This window comes from Drosophila bipectinata, chromosome 2L (genome assembly GCF_030179905.1).
Source record: "Drosophila bipectinata strain 14024-0381.07 chromosome 2L, DbipHiC1v2, whole genome shotgun sequence".
Classification (NCBI taxonomy): Eukaryota; Metazoa; Arthropoda; class Insecta; order Diptera; family Drosophilidae; genus Drosophila; species Drosophila bipectinata.
The window spans coordinates 5,358,385-5,372,298 of NC_091736.1; the positions used below are offsets into that span (position 1 = coordinate 5,358,385).

The 13,914-nt window shown below is 56.8% G+C and overlaps 1 protein-coding gene across 1 annotated transcript in view; it reads left to right on the forward strand.

Annotated features, from left to right (window-relative positions):
• Positions 1 to 13,914, forward strand: part of dpy (fibrillin-like protein dumpy) — a 116,302-nt gene that overhangs the window by 88,043 nt on the left and 14,345 nt on the right. The window contains 16 exon segments of the mRNA XM_070277335.1: positions 63 to 1,013; positions 1,122 to 1,832; positions 1,893 to 2,207; positions 2,270 to 2,575; positions 2,632 to 3,276; positions 3,337 to 3,648; positions 3,709 to 4,047; positions 4,112 to 5,374; positions 5,437 to 5,751; positions 5,815 to 7,413; positions 7,477 to 7,791; positions 7,852 to 8,499; positions 8,563 to 9,525; positions 9,613 to 11,598; positions 11,674 to 11,979; positions 12,049 to 13,899. Of these exon segments, the coding sequence (XP_070133436.1) occupies positions 63 to 1,013; positions 1,122 to 1,832; positions 1,893 to 2,207; positions 2,270 to 2,575; positions 2,632 to 3,276; positions 3,337 to 3,648; positions 3,709 to 4,047; positions 4,112 to 5,374; positions 5,437 to 5,751; positions 5,815 to 7,413; positions 7,477 to 7,791; positions 7,852 to 8,499; positions 8,563 to 9,525; positions 9,613 to 11,598; positions 11,674 to 11,979; positions 12,049 to 13,899 (12,825 nt within the window).

Sequence of the window (13,914 nt, forward strand, 5' to 3'; positions counted from 1 at the left end):
AATATTCCAGATCCAGGCCCCATAAAATGCCCACAATTCCGAACCCCGAATTTCCCTTGCAGCCCCAGCCATTGTCCAGCCCTGCCAACCCTCTCCATGTGGACCCAATTCTCAGTGCAGGGAGGTCAACCAACAGGCCGTTTGCTCCTGTGTGTCGGGATACATTGGCACGCCGCCGCTTTGTCGTCCGGAGTGCACCTCCAACTCGGAGTGCCAGCCGCGCCTGGCCTGCGTGAACCAGAAGTGTGTGGATCCTTGCCCCGGATCTTGTGGTCGCAATGCCCAGTGCAGTGTGGTCAACCACAATCCGTTCTGTACCTGCCTCCCGCGCTACACTGGAAATCCCTTCGTAGGCTGCCAGCAGATCATCGAACCCCCGCAGCAGGACATCGTTCCTCAGGATCCCTGCCGTCCGTCACCTTGTGGTCCCAACTCAGAATGCCGAGCCGTTGGTGAGACTCCAACGTGCACCTGCCTGGCTGATTTTGTTGGCTCTCCGCCGTATTGCAAGCCGGAGTGCGTTGCCAACTCGGAGTGTCCATCCCACCTGGCGTGCATCAACCAAAAGTGTAAGGATCCCTGCCCAGGACTATGCGGCATCAGTGCCATCTGTCGTGTGGTCTCCCACACGGCAATGTGCATTTGCGATGCGGGTCTCACCGGAGATCCGTTCACCCAATGCCAGCCTATTGTGGCCGATGTGGAGATCATCAATCCGTGCCAGCCCTCACCTTGCGGCGCCAATGCAGAGTGCATCCAACGGAACGGAGCTGGAGCCTGTCAGTGCCTCACGGACTATTTCGGCAACCCATATGAAGGCTGTCGTCCGGAGTGCGTTTTGAACTCGGATTGCCCGTCGAACAGGGCCTGCCAGCAGCAAAAGTGCCGCGATCCCTGCCCCGGAAGCTGTGGACAGAACGCCGAATGCAATGTGGTGAACCATACGCCCATGTGCAACTGCTTCCCAGGATACATTGGCGATCCGTATCGCTACTGCAGCCAACCGCCAGAACGTAAGCTAGTCCCAATTATTCAAGTAGTTCTACTTAACATTGTCGTAGCTGTTGAAGTAGTTACTAATTCCAAGCGTTGTTTTGTATTGTATCCTAACCCGTAACTAGCTATTGTCCATGAGTACGTGAATCCCTGTCAACCCTCGCCCTGTGGCCCGAACTCCAACTGTCGCGAGATAAACGAGCAGGCCGTCTGCTCGTGCCAAGCTGAGTTCGAAGGAGCCCCACCCAACTGCCGACCCCAGTGCACCTCGAGTTCTGACTGCCCCGCCACCAGGGCCTGCATCAACTACAAGTGTGTTGATCCATGTCCCGGGGTGTGTGGCCAGCAGGCAATTTGCGAGGTGCGCAACCACAGTCCCATTTGCAGGTGTCCCACAGGCATGACGGGAGATCCCTTCGTGCGCTGTTTACCCCGACCGACAAGTAAGGAAAAGGAGAACCCGCCAGAGTTACCCAAACTTAACCCACTCTACCCCACGTCAGTTCCTCCGCCGCCCTTGAGAGATGTTGCTCCCTACCGTGATCCCTGCGTACCCTCCCCCTGTGGTCTCTACTCCTCCTGCAGGAATCATCAGGACCAGGCCGTTTGCTCTTGCCTGCCCAACTACTATGGCACTCCGCCGCGTTGTCGACCCGAGTGTACCATTAATGCGGAGTGTCCTAGCCACTTGGCTTGCATAAGCGAACGCTGCCGTGACCCTTGTCCTGGTGCCTGCGGTCAGCAGACCGAGTGCCGGGTGATCAGTCACGTTCCCAGTTGCGTCTGCTTGCGAGGCTATGTGGGCGATGCCTTCTTAGCCTGCCACCCAGCTCCACGTAAGCCCCAATCCATGTTTAACCCTTTTTCAGGAATAAGACAAAATATCCCATCCGCAGCCCCACCCGCCCGCGAAGAGCCCCATGATCCTTGCAACCCCAGTCCATGTGGTAACAATGCCATCTGCTCCAATCAGGGAGAGTGCACTTGCCTGGCCGAGCATCTGGGCGATCCGTACGTGGCCTGCAGGCCGGAGTGTGTACTGAGTTCGGAGTGCCCGCGAAACCTGGCTTGTGTGAATCAGAAGTGTACTGATCCTTGTCCCGGAACCTGTGGTATCAACGCCGTCTGCGATGTGTTCAACCACATCGCCATGTGCCATTGCCCTGAAAGAATGACCGGCAATGCCTTTGTCCAATGTGTTCCAGTTCAATGTAGGTTAAACAAAATTTCCAAAAAATAAGAAACGAATTGAATGTACCTTCTCCAAATGTAGTGGATGTCTACCGCAATCCCTGTAACCCCTCGCCCTGTGGCTCCTATGCCGAGTGTCGGGAGCAGAACGGCCAGGCCGTATGCACCTGCCTCCCCAACTACTTCGGTGTGCCACCATCCTGCCGGCCAGAGTGCAGCACAAACTATGATTGTGCTCCCAGCTTGGCCTGCCAGAACCAGAGATGCGTGGATCCCTGTCCGGGATCCTGTGGGGCATATGCCCAGTGCCGAACTGTTAGTCACAATCCATTCTGTACCTGCCGTCCTGGCTACACCGGCAATCCCTTGATACAATGCCACCAGATTAGTAAGTGTTTGATGTTCTATAGCCTGAGTATGTGTTTTGATTGTTGAACCCTCTAGTTGAGCCCCAGCGCGATGTTGCAGTCCAAGACCCGTGTCAGCCGTCCCCCTGCGGGCCGAACAGCGAATGCCGTCGCGTAGGAGACACGCCTTCCTGCTCCTGCTTGCCAAACTTCTTCGGTACTCCACCCAACTGCCGGCCCGAATGCGTTTCCAACTCGGAGTGTAGCCAGGCACTTGTGTGCGTGAACAATCGTTGCCAAGATCCATGTCCGGGTCTGTGCGGCTCGTTTGCAACGTGCCGAGTGATTAGCCACAGTGCCATGTGCTACTGCCAGCCAGGATACAGCGGCGATCCTTTCGTTAGCTGCTCACCAGTTCAAAGAGAACCGGTGGAGATTGCCCAGCCCTGCCATCCAAATCCCTGCGGCTTATTCGCCGAGTGCCGGCAACAGAATGGAGTCGGCTCCTGTCAGTGCCTCCCAGAATACTTCGGTAATCCCTACGAGGCCTGTCGCCCCGAGTGCGTGATCGACTATGATTGCCCTTCGCATCTCGCGTGTGTGAACCAGAAGTGCCGCGATCCCTGCCCGGGTAGCTGTGGCCAGAACGCCGAATGTTTTGTGCGCAACCACCTCCCCACCTGTAACTGCCTTAGCGGCTATGTGGGCGACCCGTACCGTTATTGCAACATCGAACCGAAACGTAAGCATATGGACTCCCATCGCCAGCACCAGATCGTACACATCTTTAATCATTTTTCAGCTGTTCGGGAGTACGTTAATCCGTGTCAACCCTCACCCTGCGGACCAAACTCTCAGTGTCGCGAACAGAATGGCGTGGCAACCTGCTCCTGCCTTCCGGAGTACGTTGGTAGCCCGCCCGGCTGTCGTCCTGAGTGCACGGTCTCCGCGGAATGTAGTTTCGACAAGGCTTGTGTCCGTCACAAGTGCATCGATCCCTGCCCTGGCGCATGCGGCAGTTTCGCAACTTGCCACGTGGGCAACCACGCTCCGCTCTGCTCTTGCCAGGCGGGATACACAGGAGATCCCTTCACGCGTTGCTATCCCGTACCCCGTAAGTCCCCCAATTACTGGATGTTTTTTTCCCATCTTACCATCTCCCTTGCCACCTTAGCCCCTCCAACACACATCCTTCACGATATCGTGCGAGATCCTTGCCAGCCATCGCCCTGCGGAGCCAACGCTCAGTGTCGAGAATCCCAGGGCCAGGCCATCTGCTCCTGCTTACCCAACTACTTTGGGGTGCCGCCTCATTGTCGTCCAGAGTGTACGCAGAGCTCGGAGTGCTTGCCCAGCCTGGCTTGCATCAACCAGCGATGCGCCGATCCCTGCCCTGGTTCATGTGCCTACAATGCCATTTGCAGCGTCCGCAACCATGTGCCTAGTTGCCAGTGTCCCGTGGGCTACGTCGGTGATCCGTTCATCGACTGCCGGCCCCAACCGCCGCCACCACGTAAGATTTAAGAAACGAAAGAAACGAATCTCCTTTGGTTTAACCTTTGTCCCATCTGCTTCAGCCGAGCCCATTGCTTTCGATGATCCTTGCAATCCTTCCCCTTGCGGAGCGAATGCTCAGTGCCAGAACGGTCAATGCACGTGCATTGCCGAGTACCAGGGTGATCCCTACTCGGGATGTCGCCCGGAGTGTGTTTTGAACGCGGACTGTGCCAGGAATCGTGCCTGTGTCCGCCACAAGTGTGTGGATCCCTGCCCCGGAACCTGTGCTCCCAACGCCATCTGCGATGTGATCAACCATATAGCCATGTGCCGATGCCCAGAGCGGATGACCGGAAACGCCTTCATTTTGTGCGAGGCTCCGCCTGTATCCCTGGCCCCTCCCAATCCTTGCTATCCATCGCCTTGCGGTCCAAACAGCCGGTGCAGAGTTCTTAACGACAACGCCGTATGTTCCTGCATTGAGGACTTCGTTGGCACTCCACCAAACTGCCGGCCAGAGTGTACTCACAACTCGGATTGTCTGCCCAGACTGGCATGCCAACGCCAACACTGTGTGGACCCATGTCCCGGAACGTGCGGCTTCAACGCCATCTGCCATGTGGTGAACCATGCACCGATCTGTAGCTGCCCGCCTCGTCACAACGGAAATCCCTTCCTGGGCTGTTTCCCAGAGCCGGTACGACGAGACGAGATCGCTCCGAAGCACCCTTGCCAGCCGTCTCCCTGCGGTCCCTATGCCAACTGTGTTGCCTTGGGAGATCAGGCCCAGTGCAGCTGCCTGCCCAACTATATCGGAACGCCACCCAACTGCCGACCAGAGTGCATAACCAACTCAGAGTGTCCGTTCGACAAAGCTTGCTTGAATCAACGGTGCGGTGATCCTTGTCCTGGCGCCTGTGGCTCCAATGCCAACTGCCATGTGATTAGTCACGCTGCCAACTGCTACTGTCTTCCTGGCTATACTGGTGATCCATTCACATCCTGTCGCCAAGTGCCTCAGATCCAGCATGAGGAAATCGTTCAGCCCTGCTCGCCAAATCCCTGCGGCGCCAATGCAGTTTGCCGCCATGTGGGCAACGTTGGTTCCTGCCAATGTCTGCCAGAATACTTCGGCAATCCGTACGAAGCTTGCCGTCCAGAATGTGTCACCAACAACGACTGCCCGGCGGATAAGTCTTGCCAGCAGATGAAGTGCCGTGATCCCTGCCCAGGAGTGTGTGCGTTGAATGCTGTCTGCCGGGTGATTAATCACCTGCCGACCTGTCATTGCCTCAGTAACTTTGTTGGTGATCCCTACCGGTACTGTCAAATACCTGAGAAACGTGAGTCTGCGATAGGCCTATACCCCCCTCATATGATAATCAATCCCTTTCCCCTCAAATAGCTGTCCTCAAAGAATACGTCAATCCCTGCCAGCCATCTCCCTGTGGTCCGAACTCTCAGTGCCGCGAAAACAATGAACAGGCCATCTGCTCCTGCCTGCCAGAGTATGTGGGTGTCCCGCCCAACTGCAGACCCGAGTGTGTAACCAATGGGGAGTGTCCCCATGACAAGGCTTGCATCAGGCAAAAGTGTAGTGACCCATGCCCAGGAGTGTGTGGTTCCAATGCCGACTGCCGTGTCATCCAGCACGCTCCAATCTGTAGTTGTCGACCTGGGTTCACGGGCGATGCCTTCAGTCGTTGCCTCCCACTGCCACGTAAGAAACTTCATCAAGAGTCTGCCCCGAACCTTCTCTTTATCCTTCCCCTTTGCCTTGTAGCTCCTCCGCCGCCCCAGCTGGATGTTTATCGTAATCCTTGTGTGCCCTCACCTTGCGGTCAGTTCGCGGAATGTCGCGACAATCATGGCACTGCCACCTGCACTTGCCTGCCGTCCTACTTTGGCACTCCCCCCAACTGCCGCCCCGAGTGTACGATCAACGCCGAATGTCCTGCCCATTTGTCCTGCCAGCAGCAGCGCTGCCGAGATCCCTGCCCCGGAGCCTGTGGATTCAATGCCCTGTGCACGGTGGTCAACCACAACCCCACGTGCCAGTGTGCTCCAGGGCTAATCGGTAACCCCTTCACATCCTGCCATGCACCGCCTCCTGTCGCCCGAGATCCCCCACAAATAAGTGACCCTTGTTCGCTGATCACCTGCGGGCCCAACGCAGTATGCAACCAAGGACAGTGCACCTGTCTGCCCGAGTTTGTGGGCAACCCCTTGGTCGGCTGCAGGCCAGAGTGCGTCCTGAGCACGGAATGCGACTGGAACAAGGCCTGTGTGAGGAACAAGTGTGTCGACCCCTGTCCCGGAACATGTGGATCCAATGCCATCTGCGAGGTGCACAGACACGTGGCCATGTGTCACTGTCCCCCGGGAATGACTGGAAATGCCTTCAGTCAGTGTCGACCCATTCCACCGGCCCCTGTGCGCGATGTTATTGATCCTTGCCAGCCCTCGCCATGTGGACCGAACGCCCAGTGCCGCAATGTCAATGGAAATGCTGTGTGCTCATGCCTTCCCGACTTTATTGGTGTTCCGCCGTCATGCAGACCAGAATGCGTCCGTAACGAGGAGTGTCCGCTCCACTTGGCCTGCCTTCAGCAACATTGCCGCGATCCATGCCCCGGAGTGTGTGGCCTGAATGCCTTATGCCGCGTGATAAACCACAGCCCGAACTGCCACTGCATCGAGTCCTTCACCGGAAATCCATTCGTGGCCTGTCACCGCCGAGTCCCGCCTCCGGTTCACTACGACCCAATCGATCCCTGCCAGCCGTCGCCTTGCGGAGCCAATGCCGAGTGCCGCGCCCGAGGCAACAATGCCCAATGCAGCTGCCTCCCTGAATTTGTCGGCACTCCGCCAAACTGCCGACCAGAATGTGTTTCCAACGCGGAATGCCCCACCAACCTGGCTTGCCTCAATCAGAAGTGCCGCGATCCCTGCCCAGGAGTATGTGGCCCCAATGCCGAGTGCTACGTAATCAACCATACTCCCATGTGCACTTGCGTTGGTGGGCATAGTGGAAATCCGTTCCTGGGCTGCCAGGTGGTACGAGATATTCCCGAACCGCAAAACCCTTGTGTGCCCAGTCCGTGCGGAGCCAATGCCTTGTGCACGGAAAGAAATGGAGCCGGAGCTTGCCAGTGTCTGCCGGAGTTCTTCGGCAACCCGTACGAGGGCTGTCGCCCAGAATGTGTTCTCAACTCGGACTGTCCCAGTCACCTGGCCTGCCAGAATCAACATTGTCGCGATCCCTGCCCGGGAACATGCGGCCTGAACGCTCAATGCCAAGTCCGCGATCACCTTCCGCAGTGCAGCTGTTTGGTGGGCTACCAAGGAAACCCCTATGCGTTCTGCAGTGTCCTGCGTGACCGTAAGCCGACCCCCGAAAGAAACCTTAACCATTTTGAATCTAACCCGATTTTCATCCTGCCAGCCGTACCTGACCCGATTCCCTCTCGTCCCTGCCAACCATCACCCTGCGGACCCAACGCTCAGTGCCGCGAGTCGAACGGACAGGCCATATGCACGTGCTTGGCCGACTTTATCGGATCCCCGCCTGCCTGCAGGCCCGAGTGCACAATCTCTAGTGAATGCGACCGTACCCTGGCTTGCGTCCAGCAACATTGCATCGATCCCTGTCCAGGCGTATGCGGCAGCAATGCTCAGTGCCGGGTTATTACCCACAGCCCGCATTGCAGCTGCTTGCCTGGATTTACGGGTGATGCCATTAGTGGATGCCGCCGCATACGTAAGACGAAGCTTTCTTCCAGTTCTCCTGGCAACCACCCTAACCCGCACCTCTCTTTAGCTCCCGCCATCAGCTATGATGCCCCTAAGGAGACCTACCGTGATCCCTGTGTCCCCTCTCCCTGTGGCGTCTTTGGTCAATGCCGAGCCCAAGGCAATCAGGCTGTTTGCTCTTGCCTGCGCGGCTACTTTGGCGCACCACCCAATTGCCAGCCGGAGTGTGTGATCAATCCCGACTGCCCCTCCCATCTGGCCTGTATCAACGAGAAGTGTCGCGATCCCTGCCCCGGTTCTTGCGGATTCCGTGCCACGTGCAGCGTAATCAACCATACACCCATCTGTAGCTGCCCACCGGGCTATGAGGGCGACCCCTTCGTCAGTTGCCAGCCCACTCCTCCGCCGCCAACTCCTCCACTGCGCGACGAGTGTAATCCCTCGCCGTGCGGCTCCAATGCCATCTGCAGTCCCGGAGGACAGTGCTCCTGTCTGGCCGGCTTCGATGGCAATCCCTTCGTGGGATGTCGCCCAGAGTGTGTCCTTAATACGGACTGTGCCAGAGACAAGGCCTGCCAGCGCAGCAAGTGCGTTGATCCTTGTCCAGGAGCTTGTGGCGTGGGAGCTGTTTGTGAGGTTCGCAACCACATACCCACCTGCAACTGTCCGCCCGGAACCTCGGGCAACGCATTCGTGCAGTGTACCGTCGTGCAATGTATGTTTCAGATTGAGAATAGTTTACCAAGAACCCTTCACGAATCTCTGTTTACCTGTTTAGCTGCTCCAGTGGAACCAGTGCATCCCTGTCATCCCTCTCCTTGTGGAAACAATGCCCAATGCCGCGAAGCCAACAATCAGGCCATCTGTTCCTGTTTGCCAGGATACTTCGGCGTTCCTCCAAGCTGCCGACCCGAGTGTACCATCAACTCTGATTGTGCCCCTCACCTGGCCTGTCTGAACCAACACTGCCGCGATCCCTGCCCAGGAGCTTGTGGCCAATACGCCGACTGCCAGGTCATCAGACATGTGCCGCACTGTAGTTGTCCATCCGGATTCTCCGGCAATGCCTTCTTCCTGTGCCAACGAATTCCACCTCCCCCGCCCGTACAAAGAGAACCTCTTAATCCTTGCGCACCATCACCATGTGGGGCCAATGCCGAGTGCACCGTCCAAAACGACCAGGCCATATGCAAGTGCCTGAAGGACTACATTGGAACCCCACCCAACTGCCGACCAGAGTGCATCACATCATCGGAGTGTCCCAATCAGCTGGCTTGCATCAATCAGAAATGCAGGGATCCTTGCCCAGGACTGTGCGGAACCGCAGCCAGCTGCCAAGTGGTCAGCCATGTGCCGTCGTGTATTTGCATTGCGGACTTCATTGGCGATCCCTACACTGGCTGCTATCCGCGTCCGCAAATCCAGCGAGAACAGATTAATTCCTGTGCTCAGAATCCTTGCGGAAGCAATGCCGTGTGCACGGAGCGAGGTGGAGCCGGAGCTTGCCAGTGCCTGCCGGAGTTCTATGGAAACCCCTACGAAGGATGCCGACCGGAATGCGTTCTCAGCTCCGACTGTTCAAGCCATCTAGCTTGCTTGACCCAACATTGCCGCGATCCCTGTCCCGGAAGCTGTGCCCCCAATGCCCAGTGTCAAGTAGTGAACCATGTGCCCCGTTGTAGTTGCTATCCCGGATACCAAGGCGATCCGTATCGCCATTGTCATGTCGTCCAGGCTGAACGTAAGAAGTCACCGCCAAACCAGTTGTTTAATCCTTGCACTAACCCACAATATTACGTAAAATCTGCACTTTTTTGTCCATCTCCAGCTGTCCCTGTCCAAGTTCACTTTGATCCCTGTCAGCCCTCGCCGTGTGGTCCCAACGCCCAGTGTACTGAGTCCCAGGATCAGGCGGTTTGTCGCTGCCTGCCCGATTACTTTGGGTCTCCGCCCGCTTGTCGGCCGGAGTGCACTAGTAATCCCGAGTGTCCCAATGACAAGGCTTGCGTGGCCAGGCGGTGCTCAGATCCCTGCGTGGGAGCCTGTGGCCTGAACGCCGTTTGTCGGGCGCACCAGCATCGAGCTCTGTGCTCGTGCTCGCCTGGCTTCACTGGTGACGCCTTCACAAGGTGTCTCCCTGTGCCGCCTCCGCCACCTGTTGTCCGGGACTCCCCTAAAGATCCCTGTGTGCCTTCCCCCTGCGGCCAATTCGCCCAGTGCCGTGAGCAGTACGGACAGGCCGTGTGCTCGTGCCTACCATCCTATTACGGCACTCCGCCCTACTGTCGACCCGAATGCACCCTGAACTCAGATTGTCCCAGTCATAGGGCGTGCATCAATCAGAGATGCGTGGACCCGTGCCCTGGAGCTTGTGGTTTGAACGCCCAATGTGATGTGCTTAACCATGTGCCCAGTTGCTCGTGTCCCAGAGGTTATGTAGGCGATCCCTTCTACCGATGCTACCCGGCCCCGACACCAGCACCGACCCCAACAGCAGTAGTGAAAGACGATCCCTGTGTACCCTCCCCTTGTGGTCCCAACGCGCAGTGCTCCCAGGGTGTTTGCAGTTGCCTTCTCTTGTACCAGGGTGATCCGTACGTGGGTTGCCGCCCAGAGTGCGTCTTGAGTACAGAGTGCCCCTGGAACAAGGCCTGTATCCGCAATCGTTGCCTGGACCCTTGTCCAGGTACTTGTGGATCGGGAGCCACCTGCCAGGTGCACAATCACCTGGCCATGTGCCAATGCCCAGATGGCTACCAGGGCAATCCGTTTGTACTCTGCCAGCCAAGACCGCTCCAGACACCTGTGGAGCTTCATCCCTGCCAGCCCTCGCCCTGCGGCCCCTACGGAGAGTGCCGGGAAGTTGGCTCGCAGGCTATATGCTCCTGTTTGCCCGGATATTATGGAAGTCCACCTGCCTGTCGACCGGAATGTGTCAGCGACCCAGAGTGTCCGCCCAGCCTGGCTTGTGTGAATCAGAAATGCCGAGATCCTTGTCCTGGAGCGTGTGGTTACCAGGCTGTATGCCACGTTATCAACCACAGCCCGCAGTGTGTGTGCCCACCTGGCTACACAGGAAGTCCCTACACCCAATGCCAATTGATCAGGCAAAGCCCCGTACCAGTCCAACGCGAACCAGTCGATCCCTGCCTGCCATCGCCCTGCGGCGCCCATGCTCAGTGCAGCAACGACAACGGAAATGCGGTTTGTCGCTGCCTGCCGGACTATTTGGGTGTTCCTCCGTATTGTCGACCCGAGTGCATTGCCAACAGCGAGTGCCCCACCGACAGAGCCTGTATAAATCGCAAGTGCCAGGATCCATGCCCCGGACTGTGCGGCTTCAATGCCATTTGCCGAACATACAACCACCAGCCGAACTGTGTGTGTGCTCCTGGCCTAGTGGGCAACCCGTTCAACTCCTGTTTGCCGCCAACGCGACCACAGATTCCACCAACGCCCCCCACCACCGCCATCCAAGTGCTCCAGTACAACGAGCCGATTCTTAATCCTTGTGAGCCGAATCCCTGTGGTGCAAATGCCCAGTGTAATCAGCGGCAAGGGGCTGCCTCGTGTGTCTGCTTGCCAAACTACTTTGGTAACCCGTACGAGGCCTGTCGACCGGAGTGCATCCTGAACTCCGACTGTCCGTCGAGCAGGGCTTGTGTGCAACAGCAGTGCCGCGACCCCTGTCCCGGCACCTGCGGCCTTAACGCCGAATGCTACGTGCTCGATCACCTGCCCCAGTGCAGGTGCTTCAGCGGCTACACCGGCAATCCCTTGGCCTACTGCGCCCCCGTACCCGTTATTCAACAATGTAAGCATAAATGTAGTTCTCTGACCAAAACATATGTAACTAACCTCTGGATATCTGTCCCAATAGCTCCGATAGCGCCCCTTACCCCTTGCGATCCCTCACCCTGCGGTCCCAATGCCAAGTGCTCCCCGTCCAACGATCAGGCGGTTTGCTCCTGTTTGCCGGAATTCTACGGCACCCCGCCCCACTGCCGCCCTGAATGCACTTTGAACTCAGAGTGCGCGTACGACAAGGCCTGCGTCCACCATAAGTGTGTCGATCCTTGTCCGGGAGTTTGCGGTATCAATGCCGAGTGTCGGGTGCACTACCACAGTCCCATTTGTTACTGCATCGGTTCCCACACAGGAGATCCGTTTACGCGTTGTTACGAGATTCCAAAACGTAAGAATACCATTGAAAGCGATGGAAACACAACAAATCCTAACCAATCCCATTTGGCACTTTCAATAGCTGTTCGGCCTACCATATACGACACTCCCTCGCCTCCCTATCCAGTTGCCATACCTGGCCTGATACACACTCAACCACTGGGAATAGTGAATGTTCCTTCAGCCCCCCAACCTGGATACCCGTCTCCGCAACCTCCGATCTATCAAAGCAACTATCCATCGCCGCCGCCCTCTCAGCAGCCGGGAGTTGTGAATATTCCATCTGTGGCCCAGCCGATTCCGCCGACAAGTCAACGACCTATCTTTATTCCGGCGGTTGTCAGTCCAACATCACCTGCCCCGCAGCCTGGAGTAATAAACATTCCGTCGGTGGCGCAACCTGCGTATCCAACACCACACCCTCCTGTTTACGACGTAAACTACCCGACAACGCCAACTCCTATTCCTCAACAACCTGGTGTGCTGAATATTCCTTCTGTTCCCCAACCAACATATCCATCACCTAAGCCGTCGGTTTACGATGTCAACTATCCAACACCAGCGCCACCAAGTCCAGCTCAGCCGGGTGTGATCAACATTCCATCTGTGCCACAGCCTTCACCACCGGCGCCACAGCCTCCAGTGCTAATACCAGCTCCTGTGAGCCCAATACCCGCTGCCAAGCCAGGAGTAATCAATGTTCCGTCGGTACCACAACCGGTGCATCCAACACCGCAGACGCCCGTTTATGACGTAAACTATCCCACAACTCCATCTCCGATACCTCAACAGCCAGGAGTGATAAACATTCCGTCAGTACCACAGCCAGTGTACCCAGCACCGAATCCTCCAGTGTTTTATCCAACAACGCCTTCTCCGGTTCCTCAACCTCAACCGGGAGTGGTTAATATTCCATCGTATCCGGAACCAGTGCCACCCACCCCACAGGCTCCTGTATTCCTGCCATCCCCCCAGAATCCGACACCAGCCCCCACGCCGGGAGTGATCAATATTCCCTCGGTGCCGCAGCCTTCTCATTCAACACCCGAGCCTCCAATCTATGTTGTGAACTATCCAACACCACATCCTGCTGTTCCGCAGAAACCTGAGATTATCAATATTCCGTCTGTACCACAGCCAGTTCCTCCGGTTTCCCAACGTCCCGTGTTTATTCCTTCTCCTGTGAATTACACACCGGCCCCTCCACCAGGAGTGGTCAATATTCCTTCAGCGCCACAGCCAGTGCATCCAGCACCTCCGGCTATTCCACGACCAGCTATATACGATGTCTATTATCCACCACCCCCAGCGAGACCAGGTGTTATTAATATACCATCGCCGCCACGCCCTGTATACCCAGTGCCCCAACAACCGATTTATATACCAGCGCCAGTTGTGCCTACATACGCACCATCACCAGGAGTCATTAATGTTCCATCGGTGCCGCAACCCACTTATCCTCAACCGAATCCACCGATAATCCACGATGTCAGCTATCCTGCACCACAGCCCACACCGCCAGCTCCTGGAATTGTAAACATTCCTTCTGTACCTCAACCAGTGCCTTCACCAACTCCTGGCGTTGTTAATATTCCTTCCCAACCGTCGCCGCCGATCAATGTGCCTACACCGGGAGTGGTGAACATACCATCGGTTCCTCAACCTACATATCCACCTCAGAACCCAACTGTTCACGATGTTAGCTACCCAACGCCACATCCGACACCCGCAGCACCAGGAATTATTAATATTCCATCGGTACCTCAACCAGTGCCTTCTCCAAGTCCCGGCGTGATAAATATTCCTTCCCAGCCATCGCACCCGATCGCTGTGCCTCAACCGGGAGTTGTAAACATACCATCGGTGCCACAACCCACCTATCCACACCAGAATCCTCCGATCCATGATGTCAGTTACCCTTCACCACAGCCGACTCCTGCAGCCCCTG